The 21,053-nt window shown below is 42.3% G+C and overlaps 1 protein-coding gene and 1 long non-coding RNA gene across 4 annotated transcripts in view; one reads left to right on the plus strand and one right to left on the minus strand.

Moving 5' to 3' along the window:
* Positions 1-17,353, minus strand: part of LOC138844382 (uncharacterized) — a 67,268-nt gene extending 49,915 nt beyond the window's left edge. The window contains exon 1 of the long non-coding RNA XR_011380143.1: positions 16,248-17,353. This is a non-coding gene — a long non-coding RNA (uncharacterized lncRNA). The remainder of the gene's footprint in view (positions 1-16,247) is intronic.
* The window catches only part of HMGA2 (high mobility group AT-hook 2), a 134,155-nt gene continuing 126,160 nt past the window's right edge, over positions 13,059-21,053 (plus strand). Inside the window, exons 1-3 of one of the 3 annotated variants that reach the window (XR_011380142.1) lie at positions 13,059-13,431; positions 14,468-14,792; positions 17,378-17,464. Coding sequence is in view for 2 of the 3 variants with exons in the window: in XM_017341960.3 (XP_017197449.1) it covers positions 14,682-14,792; positions 17,378-17,464 (198 nt within the window). In the remaining variant the exon portion in view is untranslated. Of the gene's footprint in view, positions 13,432-14,467; positions 14,793-16,395; positions 16,974-17,377; positions 17,465-21,053 lie in introns of those variants that run through there. The other 2 variants (XM_017341960.3, XM_051845646.2) reach the window with 2 other exon arrangements.

Consider the following 21,053-nt stretch of genomic DNA (forward strand, 5'->3'; position numbering starts at 1 on the left):
CAATTTATTTATTTATTTTTATTTTTTATTTTTGACAGGCAGAGTGGACAGTGAGAGAGAGAGACAGAGAGAAAGGTCTTCCTTTTGCAATTGGTTCACCCTCCATTGGCCGCCGCGGCCGGCGCACTACGGCTGGCGCACCGCGCTGATCCAAAGCCAGGAGCCAGGTACTTATCCTGGTCTCCCTTGTGGGTGCAGGGCCCAAGCACTTGGGCCATCCTCCACTGCACTCCCGGGCCACAGCAGAGAGCTGGCCTGGAAGAGGGGCAACCGGGACAGAATCCAGTTCCCCGACCGGGACTAGAACCCGGTGTGCCAGTGCCGCAAGGCGGAGGATTAGCCTAGTGAGCCACAGCGCCGGCTGAATTAATAATTAATAACCTTCAAAACAGAAATAAGGTCCAGATGGACTATTGTATTATACCAAAAATTTAAATAAATTATGTCTATTCTCTATGATTTCTTCCAGAAAATAGAAGCTGAAAGATTATTTCCTAACATTTTCTGAAAGCATTACTAATACCAAAACCAAATAAAGACATTAAAAGAAAGGAAAACTACAGAACAGTATATCTCATGAGCATAGATACAAATATCCTCAGCAAAATATTAGCTAGTTGAATCTAACAATATATAAAAGAAATTATGCATCATGATCAAATGGGAATTACCCCAGGCATTGCAAAGCAGTTTTAACATTTGAAAATCAATTAGTATAATCACAAATTAAAGAAAAATATCAAGATCATAGCAATGTAGATGAAAAAAAACCATTTGACAAAATCCAACACTTATTCATGATAAGAAAAAAAAACCCTCAACAAACTAGAATGGAGAGAAACTTCCTCAACTTAATCAACAACTCCTACAAAAGCCTTATAGCTAACACACTTGATGGGAAACTTGTGACTTTCCTACTAAGTTTATCAACAAGGCAAGAATGTCCCCTCCTACCTCTCAACATGTACTGGAAGTCCTAACCTAATTAAAGAAGACAAGAAAAGGATATAAAAAGCATTAGATTGGAAAGGAAAAAAATAAAGTTGTTTTTTTTTGCAGATAACATGATCGTCTATGTATAAAATTGAAAGAATCAGCAGATAATCTCCTGGAACTAGTGAGTTATTGTAGCAAGGAATAAGACTAATCCACTGAAGTAAATTCTGTTCTTATATTCCAGAAATGAAGAGTAGAATTTGAAATGAAAAACATTACTGTATGTAGTATCTCCGCCCAAAATGAAATTCTTAAGTAGAAATCTAACAGAATGTGTATAAGATCTTCATAAAGAAACTGTAAAATCCTTATGAAAACAAAGAAGAATTAAATAAATGGAGAAATATTCCATGTTCATGAATAGGAAGACTTAACAGTGCCAAGATTCCAGTTTTCCTAATTCGATTACAGATTCAATGCATTTCCAATAAAAATCCCAGCAAGTTATACTGTGAATGTCAACAAACTGATTTCAAAGTTTATAGGGAGAGAGTAAAGACTCAGAATAGTTAAGTCAATATTGAAGAAGTCAGAGGATTAACACTGACTCCAAAATTTACTGTCAATCTATATTAACCAAAGCTCTGTGATACTGGTGAAAAATAAGCAAATAGATTTAATGGGACAGAATAGAGTACAAAAATAGACGCATATAACTATAGCCATCTGATCTCTGACAAAATAGCAAAGCAATACAACGGGGAAAATATAATGTCAACTTTACCATAATTGCCATAATTTGGAAGCAACCAAGATGTTTTTCAGTTTGTGAGCAGATAAACCCTGGTGCATTCTGACAATGGAGTATTATTGAGCCCTAAAATGAAGTGAGCTATTTAGACAAGAAAAAAACGTGGAGGAAACTTAAATTCAAATTGTTAAGTGAAAGAAGCAAATATGGAAAGAACACATACTGTGTTCTTCCAGCTATATCAAATTCTGGAAAAGATAAGACTGTGAATACAATAAAATGATTAACATTTTTCAGGGATCTGTGGGAGAGGATGACTTGGCAGAAGACAGAAATTTTAGGGCAGTGAAACTATCCTGAATGAGACTATAATGGAGAATTTGTGTCCTTATATATTTGTCTAAACCCATAGAGTGTATGCTGGAGTAAACTATAATGTGAACTATGAACTTTGGGTGATAAAATGTGGCAATGTAGGCTTATTGATTATCACAAATGGAATACCCTGTGCTGATATGATGGTGGCTAAAAAGGTTGTGTGTGTATGAAGAGGAGGTAATTGAAGATTTTCTATACTTTGTGTCCAATTCTAGCATGAACCTAAAACTTCCCTAAAATTTTTTTATTATTAATTTTAAGCAGTACATTGTAACTTATGCCAAATATGCACTAATTGAACTTTCTATCAGTTAAGAATTACATTTGGGTGTTTATGACGGAATTAAAATTCTAACAGAACTTAGAAGAACCTTAAAAAAGATAGAAGATGAGTAAATTAAGTCTATTGATAGGCAGATCAGGGCTATCAGCATAGCCCCATGAAGTCATCAGGGACCAATCCTCTTTCTATCTTTCCATTCCACCGGCCTTAAAATGTGGCTTCCATTTTCGCAGTTACCACATAATCCAAGATGGCTGCTGGAGATTCAGTTGTTTGCATTCCTGGCAGGAAAAGAAAAAAGGAAGATGTGGGAAGGACATTGGGAGAAGCTTCCCAGTTGAAACAGTGCCTTTAAAAGTCTTTCCCAGAACTTTCCAAATACTTGGGCTTATATAATTCACAGCTCCAATCTAGAAGGGAGGTCATGAAATGTGATTTTACGGTTGGACATTTTGCTGTACCTAATATCATAAGTGTTCTATTACTCAATCAGAGGGTAATAACGAATATTAGGTGGAATTTTCATAATATCTGTATCTTTGTTTTATATGTGATTATAGGAATTATTTTAGAGTCACTTGCCCCATTTTAATATGGCTATTTTTTTTCCTCTTGGAACTAATTATTTATCTTCTTTGTATTTATCTTCTTAAATTGTATGATGGTTTGTTGAGTTTTTTTTTTTTAAGTTTAGTTTGGATATTGGTCCAGTTAGCTATCCTTTCTACCTTTAGGACAACTGAAAATTTGAAAATTATACCAGGATTCTGATAAAAGAGACTGCCTTTGAAGTTGATCTCAGCACAAAAGAATGCGTAACATCCAAGCCATATTTCTCCAGCTTTCTACAAGGATGTCATAAATTTTTTTTCAAATGCTTATTTAATACCAGCTGTTCTATTTCATTTATATATATATATAATACATATATATAATAGATGTATTAGAAATGGTGTTATATCTGACTTCAGAATCAGCCCTTAAGGCATTTTGGTCTGGCTTAAAAGCCCACGAGAGCATTTTAGGTAGGGAAAGCCAAGACACTCAGGCAAAAAATATCCTACATGAAGGATCTCAGTGGGTCAGACCCCAGTGGAAAGAAGTGGTCATCAAAGAAGGAGGTACTTTTCTCTGAAGGGAGGCAAGAACTTCCACTTTGCTTATGGCCTTATCTAAATACTGATGGAGTTTGTGGATTCAAAAGGCTTCCATAGCCTAGGCAGCTCATGTCAAGAGCCTCGGGTGATCACTGATGTCATATGTAAGAGTGTTAAGTGCTTGCCAGCGCTGCGGCTCAATAGGCTAATCCTCCACCTGCGGCGCTGGCACACCGGCTTCTGGTCCTGGTTGGGGCACCGGATTCTGCCCTGGTTGCCCCTCTTCCAGGCCAGCTCTCTACTATGGCCTGGGAGTGCAGTGGAGGATGGCCCAAGTGCTTGGACCCTGCACTGCATGGCAGACCAGGATAAGTACCTGGCTCCTGGCTTCGGATCAGCGCGGTGCGCAGGCCGCAGCACACCGGCTGCGGCGGCCATTGGAGGGTGAACCAATGGCAAAGGAAGACCTTTCTCTCTGTCTCTCTCTCTCTCACTGTCCACTCTGCCTGTCAAAAAAAAAAAAAAAAGTGTTAAGTCTAAATTCACAACAAGAGTCACTGTGCAGTAACTCCCCATGTAGGACCTCTGTCCTCAAAGAGTTGTATTATAACTATATATAAGTGCTCCCAAAGATGTGTCATTCTTGGGTGCTTTGTTAAAGTTAATTAAATTTCTAAAGAAGAAGAAGGGAAGGAGAAATAGAGGAGAGGAGAGGAGGAGGAGGAGGAAGAGGAAGAGGAAGAAGAAGAAGAGAAATTAACTTCAAGATTCAATGACTTTGAACAGCCCTTGTCTCAACTGTTGAGGAACAGTGTTTTTTTGTTTGTTTTGTCTTTTTTTTTAAAGATTTATTTATTTATTTGAAAGTCAGAGTTACACAGAGAGAGGAGAGGCAGAGATAGAGAGAGGTCTTCCATCCGCTGGTTCACTCCCTAGTTGACCGCAATGGCCAGAGCTGCGCCAATCCAAAGCCAGGAGCCAGGAGTGCCTTCTGGGTCTCCCACATGGGTGCAGGGGCCCAAGGACTTGGGCCATCTTCTACTGCTTTCCCATGCCATAGCAGAGAGCTGGATTAGAAGTGGAGCAGCTGGGACTCGAACTGGTGCCCATATGGGATGCTGGCGCTTCAGGCCAGGGCGTTAACCTGCTGAACCACAGTGCTGGCCCTTTGTGTTTTGTTTTTTGATTTTTTTTTTTTTACCATGCAAATTGTTGAACTCTGTACCTAAGTATAGAATTGGTGTTCCGTGTACAAAGTTAGTAAAAAATGGATCTTAGTGGAGAATGGAACTGGGAATGGGAGAAAGTAGAGGAGGAGAGGTAGGAGAGTGGGTGGGAGTGTGGGTATGGTGAGAAGAATCACTATATTCCTAAAGTTGTACTTATGAAATGATGATGTCTGTATTCCTTAAATAAAAGGTTTCTTTGGGGAAAAATCAACAAGCAAACAAATAAATAGAAATGTTATCTCCCCCCAAAAATAAATGGTGTTATAGAACATTCAAAAATATCAAAACTATTCATGATACATTATTTAGATAAAACCGGTTATGAAACTGAATGTCACTGCAAACCTTTATTTGTCCACTTAAAGTCTAAAAGGATTAAAATGGTTGAGGATTATCTCTCAGTGGTAGGGTGACTGGAGAAAATTTTTCTCTACTTTTATGTCATCTGCATTTTCTTTGTAATTTTTTAAAATTATTTGAGAGATGGAGAGAGGAGAGCGAGAGAGCTGTCGAAGAGTTCACTCCCAAAATACCCATTATATCCAGGGGCCTGAAGTTAGGAGCCAGACATGCACTCTAGGTCTCCCATGTGAGTGCCAGGGATCAACCACTTGAGCCATCACATGTTGCCTTCCAGGATGCACATTAACGGAAAGCAGGATTTAGGAGCAGAGGCAAGGAGTCAGACCTCCGACTCCAATGTAGGATGTGGGCATTCTGTCTATTTAACTGGAAGGCCAAACACCCACCCCCTTCATCTGAATTTTCAGCAGTGTATGTCTATTGTGATAAGAAAAAAAAAACCTATAAAAATAACTGACCAAAGAAAGAAATACATTCTTCTAAAAGCTGTATGAAGAATAGTTTTTTAGAATGTAAGACTGAAGACTAGAAGTTTAGAAAGAAATATATTGAAATAACCCAAAAGGAATATGAAAAGAGCCCTACTTAGGACAGTGACAGCTGAGGGAGAGAGTAGATTAATCAAGAGATATTTAAGAGGTGATCATTCGATGTGGAAAGAGAAGGAGGACCTAAAGTGGTTCCTAGCTAAGTGTGAGTTCCAATTTAGAGTGATCTCTAATTAATTAAAGCATTTATTTGAGCTTTTTATTTTATTTTCCCAATTTACAATACAGAGATGAGGTAAATAAAGAAAGAAATTACTTTTGAGGAGAAAATGATAGGTCAGTTTCTATGGTTATGTAACAATCCACCAAAAAACCTAGTGCCTTAAGTACAAACCAACACATAATACAACTCAAACATCATCTGCAGGGGAAGAGTTCAACAAAGTTCCGTTTGCTCTACATCACATTAGCTTGGGGTGGCTTAATGGCAGTGGTCCCAACCACTGGTCCTGTTCCTCTCAAGGACCAAGATTTATTGGAATATGCATGCAGTCATTTATTTTTTAAATATTTATTTACTGATTTATTTGAAAAGCAGAGTTACAGAGAGACACAGGGAAGGAGAGAGAGGGATCTTCCATCCACTGATTCACTCCCAAAATGGCCATAGCAGTCAGGCTAAAGCCAGAAACCTGCAACTCCATTTGTGTCTCCCATTTGGGTGACCCAACTACCTAAGCCATTATCTGCTGTCTTCCCAGGTGCCTTAGCGAGGAGCATCCAAGACTCGAATTAACACTAATATGGGATGCCGGTGTTGCAGGCAATAGCTTAACTTGCTGAGAGCCACAATGCTGGCCCCTCATACATTCATCTGTTAGGCAGCTGATGAGAAGACCAATATCTAGGAGCTGGCATATCCAGGGCTCCTTGGCATGTCTATCTCTGTGTGGCCTCTCCCTGCGGTCTTTCCAGCAGGGTGGCTTCAAGGTAGCTAAGCTTCTTATATGTTGGCTCAGGGATTTCAAGGTGCAGAGAGAGGAGAACGGGAGACCAGAAGCAAAAGATTGGGATCAAGCAGTAGTTACATTATTCTTGTAGCCTTTTCTTATCTAACTTCCAAAATTATGCAACATCACTTCTGTAGCCTTTTATTTATTACAAGCAAGTTCGTAAAGCTGACTCTTAATCAATGGAAGGAAATTCAATTTTATCTTTTGTGGGAGGAATGTCAAAGAGAGAGAGAGAGAGATCGAGAGAGAGAGAGAGAGATCTTCCATCTGCTGGTTCACTCCCCAAATGGCTACAATATCCGGAGCTGGGCCAGGCTGAAGCCAGGAGCTAGGAACTCCATCAGGGTTTTCTGCATGCGTGGCAGAGACTCAAGTACTTTGATCATCATCTTCTCTCTCCTGGGTTTATTAGCAGGGAGCTAGATCACAAGTAGAGCAGCCAGGACTCGAACCAGCACTCTGATATGGGATGAGGGCATCCTAAGTGGCAGCTTAACCCACTGTGCCACAACACCTACCCCAAAGTTGGATTTCAGTTGCTGGCCACTACTTCTCAATAAACCCAAATTAGTAGGGAAAATGGTTTCATGGGATGGTGCAACCATGTGGAACGTGTCTAGATGAATTGTACGACGAATGGTGCTGAGGGTAGGAAAGGAGAGGAAGACTGTTTGGTTACATTCCTCTTGTATTCATTTCCCACTGCTGCATAACAAATTACCAAAGGGATGGGCATGTGGCGCACCACTTAACACCTGATTCGGAACACCTGCATCCCCTATTGGAGTGCCTGGTTGAGTCCCATCTCCTGCACTTCTGGTGCAGCTTCCTGATAACATACATCCTGAAAGGCAGCAGATGATGATACAAGTATTTAGGTTCCTGTAATGAACATGGGAAGCCTGGATTGAATTCTGGTCTCCTGGCTTCAGCCTGATCCAGACATGGCTGCTGTGGCATTTGGGGATTGATCCAGCAGATGAAAGAACTCTCTGCCTGTCTCTCCCTCTGTGTCTCTTCTTTTCAAATAAAATGAAAAAAAAAAATACTACAAATGCAATAGCTTAAAATACCCATCTATTAGGTCAAGTTTTCTATGTCAAAAGTCAGGTAGGGTGTGGTTGGTTTCTCTGCTTGGGTGTCACCTGGCTGAAATCAAAGTGTCGGCAGCACTGAGTTCTCATCTGGAGGCTCTGGGGAAGATGGCACTTTCACACACTTCCGTGTTTGTTGGCAGAAGTCAGTTCCTTGTAGCTGCAGAAATGAGGTCCTTCTGGCCTCACCTGCTGTTAGACTGGGCTGCGCTGTTTCCAGAGGCCACACGCTTCTTTGCCATGCATCCTCTCCATCTTTCAAAGCAGCAGTGAGGAGTCAAAACCTTCCTTTACTTCAGATCTCCAATTTCATCTCCAAAAAGGATCCAGAGAAAACTACGTGTTTCAGACATGTACAATCAGGTCAGGCTTGTCTGGATATTTTTCTGCCTTAAGGTCAACTATGCCGCGTAACACAACCTAACCATGGAGATAAGATTCAGTATTTTATAGGCCCAGGAATTATGTATGCCTGTGCATGGCATGGAGACATGGCAGGAGATCTTGTGGGCCATTTTGTCTTGCCTACCAAACCCCCTGTCTCTAAATCTGATTTCAAAGCCCGCATTCTTCTTTATATCAAAGCTGCTTGTTAACTATAGACACTAGGAATGTTTGGAGTTGACAAAAGGAAGTCAATATGGATGAGATAGAGAATGTGAAGTCTTTTACTTCTGCTCTGCTTCCATGACTCTTGTCCAAAGGAATGTTCCATGAATTCCAGCAGACATTAAGTCCTCAAAAAGTAGCTGTTGAATAAGCTATGGATTTTTAAATGAGCACCTAGTTATTTTTAAAGACAAATTCTCTCTAGTTTTACACGAATTACTTTCTGGAGCCCTGAGAGAATTTTAAGTGAGATTCCAGCAAAACCAACTCAGAATATGTTGAATGAATGGACAGATTAATTTTGTTTAGTGCTCTGATTACAGGACTATGAAGGCTGCCCTCCCCCAAAAAAAGAGAAAGAAAGAGAAAAGAGAAAGCACGCTAGCTGGGCAGCACAAACCCATTCTCAATGCTATTGGAGGAAAACCCTCAGAGACATCTCCTGCGTTCCATTAAATACTGGATATATTCAAAGAGATATAATTTCTAAATAATGGATTTAAGTGGAGTAAATGAGCTTATTTAAAAATACTTGAAATGGTTTTTTAGCCAAATTAGAATACAAGACGCTGAAGGCATTTCCTTTGTACTATACTAAGATTGGATGCAGATATACCTTTATGTATGCGATGTATTCAGTTCAATAAATATTATTTGTATTTTTTTCTGTGACATCCAAAATATCTGGTTAAGATAAATTTCTGTTTACATGTGAAATACATCTAAGATTAATGCAATCAGCTGTAATCTGAGGAAATCCTTAAATGATTCTTTTATTTGCAAATGTATTGGAGTGTAAATGCGATGTGAAAACCTCAATCCCTTTATCACAGATGAATCTTCCTTTTGTCAAAGTGATCTTGAAGACAATCTAATACATGTAATGCTTTGCTTGTTCTGTGTGCAGCATGTAGTAGAACAACAATCTTATTGGAAGTCACTTTGTAATAGCAATCAATTAATAAGTACCAAATTCTATTATGAAATTATGATCCCTAGACAAAATCAATACAAAGATGAGGTGTAAAAAAAAATACCACCTGTCTCCAGGGAATATACACATACAATTTACATATAAACTTGACATAATTAAAGAATAAGATATTAGGTATTTTTTAAAGTTTTTTTTAACTTCTATTTAATGAATATAAATTTCCAAAGTACAGCTTATGGATTACAATGCCCCCCCCCCATAACTTCCCTCCCACCCGCAACCCTCCCCTTTCCCGCTCCTTCTCCCCTTCCGTTCACATCAAGATTCATTTTCAATTCTCTTTATATACAGAAGATCAGCTTAGCATATATTAAGTAAAGATTTCAATAGTTTGCACCCACATAGAAACACAAAGTGAAAAATACTGTTTGAGTACTAATTATAGCATGAAATCACAATGTACAGCACATTAAGGACAGGGATCCTACATGAGGAGTAAGTGCACAATGACTCCTGTTGTTGACTTAACCAATTGACACTCTTGTTTATGGCATCAATAATCACCCTAAGCTCTTGTCATGGGTTGCCAAGGCTATGGAAGCCTTTTGAGTTCACCGACTCTGATCATATTTAGGCAAGGTCGTAGTCAGAGTGGAAGTTCTCTCCTCCCTTCAGGGAAAGGTACCTCCTTCTTTGATTTCTTTGATGACCTGTTCTTTCCACTGGGATCTCACTTGCGGAGATCTTTCATTTAGGTGTTTTGTTTTTTTGTTTTTTTTTTTTTTTTTTTTTTTTTTTTTTTTTTTTTTTGCCAGAGTGTCTTGGCTTTCCATGCCTGAAATACTCTCATGGGCTTTTCAGCCAGATCTGCATGCCTTAAGGGCTGATTCTGAGGCCAGAGTGCTGTTTAGGACATCTGCCATTCTATGAGTCTGCTGTGTATCCCACTTCCCATGTTGGATCGTTCTCTCCCTTTTTTATTCTATCAGTTAGTATTAGCAGACACTAGTCTTGTTTGTGTGATCCCTTTGGCTCTTAGTCCTATCACTATGATCAATTGTGAACAGAAATTGATCACTTGGACTAGTGAGATGGCATTGGTACATGCCACCTTGATGGGATTGAATTGGAACCCCCTGGTATGTTTCTAACTCTACCGTTTGGGGCAAGTCAGCTTGAGCATGTCCCGAATTGCACATCTAGTGCTAGTGATCTTGAACATTTTTTCATGTGTCTGTTGGCCATTTGGATTTCCTCTTTTGAAAAATGTCTATTGAGGTCCTTGGCCCATCTCTCAAGTGGGTTGTTTGTTTTGATGTTGTGGAGTTTCTTGATTTCTTTGTAGATTCTGGTTATCAACCCTTTATCTGTTGCATAGTTTGCAAATATTTTTTCCCATTCTGTTGGTTGCCTCTTCACTCTCCTGACTGTTTCTTTTGCAGTACAGAAACTTCTCAATTTGATGCAATCCCAAATGTTAATTTTGGCTTTGACTGCCTGTGCTTCTGGGGTATTTTCCAAGAAGTCTTTGCCAGTACCTATATCTTGCAGGGTTTTTCCAATACTCTCTAATAATTTGATGGTGTCAGGTCATAGATTTAAGTCTTTAATCCATGTTGCAGTCTGGTAAAACCAGAGGAACCCTCAGAGATTACACTGATCTTTTATTTTAAAAATGAGGATGCTGAGATACAGAGAGGAGGAATAATTTGCCAAACTTCACAGAGGTGACAAATATTCAGTTTTGTGGAGTTGTGGAGGTACTCAGGTCTCAGTAACTGTCTAAGTCAATGAAGTTTAAACATTTTTCAGTGTAACCCACAGTAAGCAATCAATTTTACACATACTCTGTGTATATACCACTATGCCATTGATTATAAGACACACTAGTATTATGCGGACTACTAAAACAGAAACTGTCTTGTGCCACAGCAGAGTCGCATAGCCCAGTACTAAGATACCTGGGACTTCAGGATATATCCTGATTTTCAAGATAGTAAAAGATGAAAATAAATCCACCTTGAAACATGCACATGTGATGTATAACTAAGAGAGAAAATTTACATATGATCGTCTCTTTTCAATTTTATTTATTTTTTAAAATAATCTTTGGGTTCCACTAAATTAATTTGACCACCCAATAATTGGTTAACCTGGTCTAAACACTACTCTAAATTATGTGACACATCACCAGAAGCCTTATTAACATAAACAGCCAAGGTATTGTTCAATTTGATAGTAAATGCAGAAGAAGAAAAGCAAGAGTTTAACGTGGATAGGAACCCCCGGAAAGTTCTCCAATTAAAAAGTAGAGTTTAACTTGGATGGATGGATAATCTATAGTAAAGTAGTGAAAAATGAACCGTTGGGAAACTGGGGGTAGGGGGAAGGGGAGGTGTGTGGGAGGGGCTCAAATATAAATGTAAAAAATTTCTATATCCTTAAAAATAAGATCTAACCATTTATCTTTATAAAATGAATATGTAAGGACAACATCTTTTAGTAAAGGTCTCAATCATTCCAAAATTGAAAACAAATGATAATGTCTCACAGAAAATATCAAGAAATCTGAAAAAATTTAAATAAACACAGTCCAAAGAATGAAAATACACAAAACTGATTTAGACAAAACGATGCAATATTTGTTTTGTATCTTGTTATAAATTCAAAAGCAGACAAATAGTTTGATAGCAGAGTGTCCTGAAAACAAGTGGCTGGACAATCCCCAAGCCCCAATTCTTTCTGTAATTCTTGTAGATTCAGGGATTAATGCATAAAATAAAAATTTGGAATACTCTCCTTGCCAACCTCTGTGTACATTTTTTAAAGGATACAGTGAGTATAAAACTAGGTGGCAGAAATTTTTGGCGACTTCCACCTACATTCATTTTTAGTTTATGTCCACTCCTGATAAAAGGCAAGTAAACAAAAACAAACCCAGAAGCCAGTGTGCATGTGTGTGCAAACTGTGCACACCACCGTGCAAATATGTGATCAGAATTAAAAATGTGCACACTTGGCAGTTAGGAAGTGTTACTGCAATCGTTAGGAGGTGAAATTTCAGTCCCTTTGATGAAGATACCATCTTTCAACCACGCTCTGACAGAAAACCTTCCGTTCCTGTTAGAGCCCTCCCTGCCCAGTTAGCTGTTGGGCTCCATCTGGAGGGATGGGGGCTCTCCCTCTCTATCCTAGCTAAGCGTTCCCAGATCCCGGAGAAACCCTGGTTTCTGCAGAGCACTCAACGGGCTGCAAAGTGTCCCAGCTCAGCAGAGGGCAGCTGGAAATGGATTTAAAATGGCAACACGGACCAATCAGCGCCATTGCGCCTCCTCCACAGGCACAGCGGAACCTGGCGGTTCCTAACTCGCTGTTTAGGACTGAAAATAGGCGTTTGTATTCCACGGTGGTCTGTATCTCTGAAAGAAAAATTCTTCCCTGGGTGAAAGTTTTTATTTTGGAATCAATCCAAAATAATTTTGGGTGTGATGTGTGAAAATCTGAACCTAATTTTTTTTAGAGTTTTGTGTTTTTCAAGGATGAAATGAGGTACATTTTTAAATGGACTCCACCTTCTAAAAACGGACTGTGGCCATTATGGTAACTCACGTAACTCAGAAACAGCCCAGGCTATAAAATTAGGACTTTGCAAAAAAAAAAAAAAAAGAAAAAAAAAAGAAAAAAGTTCTTAGGGAGAAGGTTAAATGGAGGCAAATTCAAATTCAAGGGAACGTTGGGCAGCGGATGTAATTGTGATGTTAGGGATCCGTGAGGTTCCCTTTACCCCACGAGCTTTGGAACCCGGGGTATGCAGCGTGAGCCCTGGGGAGACTTCGTGTAGTCTCTGGACTTTCGCTGAGGAAAGAACTCGGCGCAGAGTCGGGCGCGCTGGGCGTGCTGTGTGCACATTGTGTGCACGTGTGCCTGTGTCTGCGAAAGTGCATGGACATCTGCGTGCCTGTGTGTTTGCGTGTGGGTTCGCGTGTGTTTAGGAGCGCTTGCGTGCCCGTGTATCTGCGTTCGAGCAACCGTGCCCGTGCCCACACGTTTGTAAGAGTGCATGTTTGTGCGCGTGGTTGCCGTGCGCGCCGGACTGCGCGCTCGGCAGGGAGGGCATCCTGCGGCGGCCGCGGGCTGTCTGAGGTCCTGCTCCTGCTGCCCGGCAGTAGCTTCCCACTCCCAGGGGACCGGGACGCTGAAGTCGGGGCAGCTAGGCGCTTCCGACAAAGTGTTGGCTCCGCACTGGGGACGCACAGGTAAAGGCCGAGCCCCGGCAGCGTGGCTCTGGGACAGTCAACGTTCTCGCGCTTTCTCGCGCCTTCCCTGAACGACCGCCCTGCTATGACCTCGGGCAGCCGGTGGGGCGAGGCCCGCGGCGGGCGGGCCCGGGATCCCCGGTCTGTCCCTTTAACCCCGCCGCCGGGCCGGAGCACGTGAGCCGGGCTCCGGGTGGCACCCGGGCGCCGCCGCCGCCAAGGCAGTTGTATTTCGAACACTGTGTCTGGCCCACGGCCAGGCGCCTGGTCTCCGCGGTCCGCCTGGCCTCCCTCCTCCTCATACTTTCCTCCTGCGCAGCCCCCTCCCCTTTATCCGCCCCCGATTAGAGGTGGGCACTCCCCCTGCCGCCCCCCCACACACCCGGGCCCCGGCGAGCGCGCGCGCGCGCGCACACACACACACACACACACACTCTCATCCCGCTCGGATCCCGGGCCAGGGGCTCAGAAAACTTCCAGCCCCGGCCGCGCGCGCTTGCTGCAGGACGCAGGAGCGAGCAGCGGTCCCGCTTCCACTGCGCAGTGCCGCCGCCGTCTGCTCCCGCCATCCGAGGAGGCGCGGTGCCACCCACTGCTCTGTCCCTTGCTTGCGCTGGGTGCCCGACCCGATCGCGGCCAACCTTTCCATCCTCCTTTTGCTGGCTGCCCAGAGCACTCCTTTCTCTCTCTCGCTCTCTCTCTCTCTCTCTCGCTCTCGGCGCGGAGGGGAAGAGGAGGAGGAATTCTTTCCCCGCCTAACATTTCAAGGGACACAATTCACTCCAAGTCTCTTCCCCTTCCAGTCTGCTTCCCAAGTGCTCCCGGTGCCCGCACGTCCTGATCCCGACCCGACCGGGGAGCCTCCCCAAAGCCCAGACCTCTCCTCCTCCTCACACGCTCCCCTCCTCCTCTCGCTACCTCCACCTCTGCCGCCACCTCCACCTCCGGCACCCACCCACCGCCGCCGCCACCGCCGCCGCCGCCGCCGGCAGCGCCTCCTTCTCTCCTCCTCCCCTCCTCTCTCTCTTTTTGGCAGCCGCTGGACGTCCGGTGTTGATGGTGGCAGCGGCGGCAGCCTAAGCCACAGCAGCCCTCGCAGCGCGCCCGCCCGTGCTCACCGCGCCCGCTCCTCCACCCTCCACCCCGTCTCCGAAAGGTGCCGGGCAGATTCGGGCGGCCGAGGCGCAGCGGCTGCAGAGGCAGCGGTAGCGGCGGCGGCGGCAGCGGTAGCGGCGGCGGCGGGACGCAGGATGAGCGCACGCGGGGAAGGCACCGGGCAGCCGTCCACTTCAGCCCAGGGACAACCTGCCGCCCCGACGCCTCAGAAGAGAGGACGCGGCCGACCCAGGAAGCAGCAGCAAGTCAGTACGCGGGCGCCGCGGGGGCGCCGGGCCACCCCGGCCTCTCAGCAGGGGCCCCGCGGCGCGCGGGGGCCACCCGAGCGCGGGAACCCAGTGACCGCTGCCCCCGGACCCCGAGGGCCGCCGGCAGAGTCCCCTACGAGGGCGCCGCCGAGCCCCGGGCGCCCGCGTCCCTCGGCGCCGGGAGATGGGAGCCGCGGCGGGCGGCCGGGAAAGGCGGGAGGTGGGGTCAGGCGCAGTGCGTCCGCAGACTTTCGCTATTGTGCACGGCCCGGAGTGGCGCGGTGTCGCCTGGTGACTGGAGGCGCTCGGGGTCCCGCGGACCATGGCTCGCCAGCGCTTTGCAGCCGCTCTTGAAGCTGCCGCGGGGGGAAGGGGGTGCTGGGGACAGGGGAACTCCAGCCGGTCAGGGCGGATGGGGCTGGAGCCCTGGGGACCCGAGGCTCTTTCTCACGCCTCTCGGGGCTGCTAGGCGGCTGGAAGCTGGAGTGCCATAGCCGCCCCCTTGGCGCCCTCCCTGCGCTCTCGGTGGCCCGAGACTCGCGCCTTCCCGACAAAGAACGCGTGGAGACCCTGGCTGCCCGGTCCTCTTAGGGCTTTATTTTATTGCGGCGCAGCGGCCGCCAGAGGTGGCTTGGAGAAGGGGCTACCGGGGAGCCTGGGCCCCCGCGGGACGGGGTGACCTCGCTCCGCCAAAGGCACGTTGGAAGGAGTGTCCCGGAGGGTATACGGTAGCTGGGGTCACTTCCTCGCCAGGCGCCCCTGGCCGCCTTTGCCCCCTGAATCCCGCACCTTAGAGCTGCAGACAGTAAATGTTCTCCAGGGCGAGTGGCGGGGGGTTGGGAGCGGCTTTCGAGGGGCTCCCGGGACCCCGCGGAGTAGAGGGTTTTGTCTGCGGATGCAACCAATTAAGCGTGCAGCCGGCGCTTGCAGAGCTGCGCGCAGCGCCCAGAGCTGAGGGTTTTGTTCGCAGCAATTTCCAAGCCTTGGCGGGCAGGGTTGGAGCGGGACATGTCTATGGAGAACATTTAAACTCCACTTGCTCGGGCTTTAAAGCTTCCCCTTCGTCCTTTAGCCTCAGATCGCTTCCTTCGTGGCAAATAGGCCGGTTAGAAAATTATTCCAGAGTCCCAAAGGTGCCTCAGAGCCAGGTGGGGACCCTGCACAACGTTTGCTTGCCCCGTGCGATTTAGAGAAGCTGAGAGGGCTGTACCTTTTTGAAATCATCAAAGGGAACAAGCCAATGTAGAGGCGCCTGAGCTTTCCCGCTCTGTCCAAGCGACACTTTATCCCGCGTTAGGATCCTGTTTTACACCTCCCAAGAAGTCTCTGCCCTCCCCCTCTCACTTCCCACTCGGCACTCGGCTTTGGCTTTCTCTAAAGTTCCTAATGGCACCCCCGCCCCTGTCTACGAAAGAAAATGCAATGGGATCTGGAGGCGCTTGGAGATTTTACCTTTCGGGTTGAGGAGAAATTCACAAAGAAAGAAGCTAGTGGCTCGGATGTGTGTGTGCTCTGGATGTGTCCCCTGGCGCTGGCGGCCCCGTAGACGCTGGTAGTGAAGCTGGCCCCAGATTGGGTGAATAGGATGCAAATCTTCATTGATGAGCACTTTTCCTGCGTTTTCGGTTCACGAGTCTCGTCTAATCACCGAATCTGAATAGATGATTCACTGGATAGTCATTTAGGATCTGGAATATTCATCGTCACATTCTCTTAACCACTGGAGTATTTACAACTGGGCATAAGAGCCTTTTGCAGTTTTGCTAAACCTAATGATTGCTTCTTTTTCTCCTTTCTATTCCTCCTCACACCCCACCCCTATTCCCTTTTAGTTTTCTCCAATTCACCCCCAGAAGAGTTTTCTCAAAAAAAGTTTTGAAGAAAATATGTTTATTTGTATCAAAAGATATTTAAGTTTAGACAGGAGGCCATGCCTGCCATCTCCAAAAGGAAGCGGAGAATTATTGAAGCAATTATCCAGATAATTCAAGCAAAACCTCCCACCACAGCTTTACCCTGATTATTTGGAATTTTTAGGGAGAATGGAGTTATTCTGAGCTGAAGAGCTTAGATAATCGCTCCAAAGTTTGACTTAGAATGTGTCGATTGTGTCATAATCAACCTAGAATCCAGGTACAAGCCACCTTTACAGTGTGGAGGGTGACTGGAATAGCTGCTGTTAGTTTTTCGTTTCTGTGTGAAATCTGGTAGAATGGATGCTGGTATCCTTAAAAAAGGCTTGCTGTTGCTCTAAGTTTCCAAATGCATAGCCTGTCAATTTGCATCTTAAAAATATATGACCGTCTTGAACTTGCATCTTTTTTCGCGCTTTGTTAGCATTTTAGGTTAGAAATGGAATCCAGTTTTCATATGCAAAATAGTTTCCTCTTTGAACTCTTGGATTGAAAGTGTGGTTACTTCCCCTTTTTGGAAACTCTGTGCCATCATCATCCTTTTACGCTTGAACTGAATGTGTTCTAACAACTACTCTGTTGAGCAGAAAATATAGCTAAAGAGTCAGGGTCAATTTCTTTCAGACATCCTTCCACAACAGCATTTTTTTCTTTTTCCTTTACAATTAGGAGCCAACCTGTGAGCCCTCTCCTAAGAGACCCAGGGGAAGACCTAAAGGCAGCAAAAACAAGAGTCCCTCTAAAGCAGCTCAAAAGGTGAGATCTTTAAAGTCAAGCTCTTCTAATTTCATCAATGACTTACAGGAACCTTGCTGTAAGTTTCCCATTCTCAGTCCACAACTAAGGACTTGGCCCACCTGTGTAACCCAAGACTCATTTCCTACATTTGACATTAGTTTGGTGGGAATTAACCTTTTTTTCTAAGCAGATGCCTAGCATTTAAAGTTCATGGAGATAACATGTTTTATTTAAAAATCAAAACCAGAAACAAAAACCAAATAATAAAACGAGGAGGGGGGATGAGGAGGGAAGAGGAGGTGGAAAATAACAGTATTTGCAATGGTAATGAAACAGTTAAAGACAAACTAAAACTATTGATTTTGCCTGCCTGGTAGTAAAATTTATGCAACTTCTGCAAAATATAAGAGATGAATTTACTTTGTGCTTCTTTACTCGATTGCTGAAAACCAAGTCTCTCTATTAAAGTTTAGTACTTTGCCAGATAGATGATAATTAGAAATAAACCCAATTATGGGATATTGAAAAAAAATTTTTCATTATTAGAACTTTAAGTGTGATGATAAGGAATACCATTTGTTTTACAAGAAAGCTGCCATATAGTTTATCATAATCTCAAAAAGCTTTTCCATCAAGTGATCTACTCAGAATTGGACAATGAGAAGATTTTTTTAAACAAATATTTGATTTATTCTATATTTTTGAGCAGGATAGAACACAATGAAATGTGACATTCTGTGTTTTTCTTAGTACATTTTAAATTAGAGTTTAAAATAACTTTATGTTGGTTGCATTTGAGTTAACCAAGAGGAAATATCTCAGGTCAATGGATGTATAGAGAAGTGAAGATCAACATAGAAGTCACTTTTTTTGGCTTTCTAAATAAATTGGAAAAAAATTCCTTCATTTTATTTGTAGGTTTGTATAGTAGTTGGAAACAAAGGTTAAAAAATTAACAGTAAACTTTGATACATGTTTTTAGTAGATTTGAGTACACCATGTACAGTATTTTTTTAAAAGGCTATATGCTCATCTTTTTGGAATTAATGTTTTATGTGGCTTTCTCTGTAACTATGGGCATTAACCATATTAAATGTGATAGTTTTCAGTGTGAAGTAAACTGCCATAGCAACTAGTGATACATACAAAATTGTTTAGGAGGGAGCTGTGAGCTCTTGTCTGTTTTCACAGTTTTCATCTGAGTTAAAGGAACAGACTTCTAATATATTTAAACTGAATGCCTTCTTGGAGTTTAGATTTAATTGTGATTAATATTTAATCAACAAACTTTAAAGAACATTAGATAACCTGATTATTTAAAAACGCCCATACATAAACTGGTCTTCTTAATATGATTATTTTCTATTGTCCTGTTCTAACTGGTTTATAAATCAACTTAAAAGGACTGATTTTACCAAGGAGTTTTTCTATGTTGCATAATATGGAGTTTATCCAACCTAATTTTACTCTAAGGAGATGGCAAAGAAATATCTTGGTAGGTAGTTAACAAGCACTTAAGCTATGATGCAACTGCTTTGAAGACTGCATCATTATGATATCCCCCAGGAAGGAATAATTGTCTTACCATAAATACTTAAAGGTTACTACATAAATGGAAAACTATTATCTTCCAGATCTCATTGTATTACATTTTTTTAGATGAGTAAGTAGATAGAAATAATCCCATCACATTCTCTTAATTTAATAAAAAAATTACCACTGAGTACAAAATCTTTGACAAAAAAAGAAAGAAAGAAAGAAAGAAAGGAAGAAAGAAAGAAAGAAAGAAAGAAAAGAAAGGGAGAGAGAGAGAGAGAGAAAGACAAACAAATCTGGGACTTATGCCTGATTCACTACCTACAGAAAAATACAACAAAAAGGTTAATCTATTCCTTAGTAAAGTTTCATTTAGTTTTAGTGACTTCAGTATAGCTATTTACAAATGACCCACCCCTTCATCTTCTGCCTAATTCTTCATGTGGATGCATGCACTGTTATAAGTTCCCAAAGAGAAGTGGGTTTTCTTTTGCTCAGAGAAGATCTCTGAAATGTTTCATTTTCCCAGACACAATTATTTCATACAATTTTGCTATAAAAGTTCCTTTTCCAATAAAATGAATAAATACATTTGCCATAATATGACTGTTATTTTTCTTCAGTTTTATAAATTACGCTTCATTTGGAGAAGATAATACTTTGCAAAATAATGAATGACATTGATGAATTGTTCATGGCATGTGTTAACGAAGTATTTTCACATTCAAATAAGTATTTATTGAGTATGCTACTATGCTATATTAACATGATTATTGAATATATACTTGTTTGTCAAACACATATTGTATTCTCACAAAATATAAGCTTGCTAGGATTTTGAAATGCCAATATTTTTAGAAAATGTTATATTGTTCATAACATGTATGATAAACATATCCTACTAGACTGATGAGAGTAGATATGGGGAGTCTTCAGTAATTAAAAAATTGGGTATTTTCCTGCAAGCTGAGACACATCACATTGAAAAAATCTGTTACAAAAACTGGTAAGTATATGAGAGAAAAGAGCTGTAAAATTAGAGGAGATGTACTATATTCTGAAATCTTGATGATGTTGTGTGTTTAAAATTTCTTGCTGCTTACAAAGTGTGTTTGGACTCTGTAACTGGCCTTGGGGCATTTAAAAACAAAACTGCTTGTTAGAAAATTAACAGTGTGAAACTTGACAATGCATTCAGAATGTAGCAAGATCAAGTGGACGACTACTAAATTAGCTATCACTTTAATTTCAGACCATATTCAGTCGAAAATGGGTTTATATAATATGTCAAACAGACAAGAGTATAAAAAACAATTTATTGTGCTTGGAACTTGTAGAAAAAAAGATATTTATTCCTCATTCCACTTATAATCCATTCATATGAATTTCCAGGGATGATCATTGTGTGCAATTCTAGCCATTCCTGAGAATACCAATCTGACTGCTCAGAATCTGCCCTGAACCAGTTTCATATCATTACCTTAATAGAAGAAATCACAATTTGTTTTTCCAAATAAATAATTTATCCATGTATGTGTGTGTATGTATGTGAATGTGCATGTTTATACTCATAGTGTGTCTTTACCCTTTTATCTTTTAGTTTGAGGTATACCTATGACCAGTTGTCTCTAAATTTGCTTTTTGTTTTGTTTTCTCATGGCTGTGCTGGGTGGAAGTACTTTGTATTTTAATATTTCCCATGTTTAGAGAGAAGGAAGATACAACCTTCTTTCTGTTTAGAGTTTTGCTGATCCTTTTTATTCATGAGAGAACACTGGAGGGGGCTCTCACTAATTCTTCAGTGTTAATGGTCACATGTCAAATTCATCCTTAAAATTTCAAGTCAACTTCATTCAAATACTGTTAGGAAGAAAAATTTTTTTCGGATGTTTCATGAAATTTTGATACAATGAAAATGAGTAATAGAAAAAAACTCAGATGTGACAGAGCCCTAATGTCATACATTTGCTTGACCTTCCTTCTGACTTCTTGTGTTAATGTTCAGACCCAGCAGACAAAGTGCAGAATGAAAATATCATCTCAGTGAAGTATGTATACTTCCAATAATGTG

The sequence above is a fragment of the Oryctolagus cuniculus genome, chromosome 11 (assembly GCF_964237555.1).
Source record: "Oryctolagus cuniculus chromosome 11, mOryCun1.1, whole genome shotgun sequence".
NCBI lineage: Eukaryota > Metazoa > Chordata > Mammalia > Lagomorpha > Leporidae > Oryctolagus > Oryctolagus cuniculus.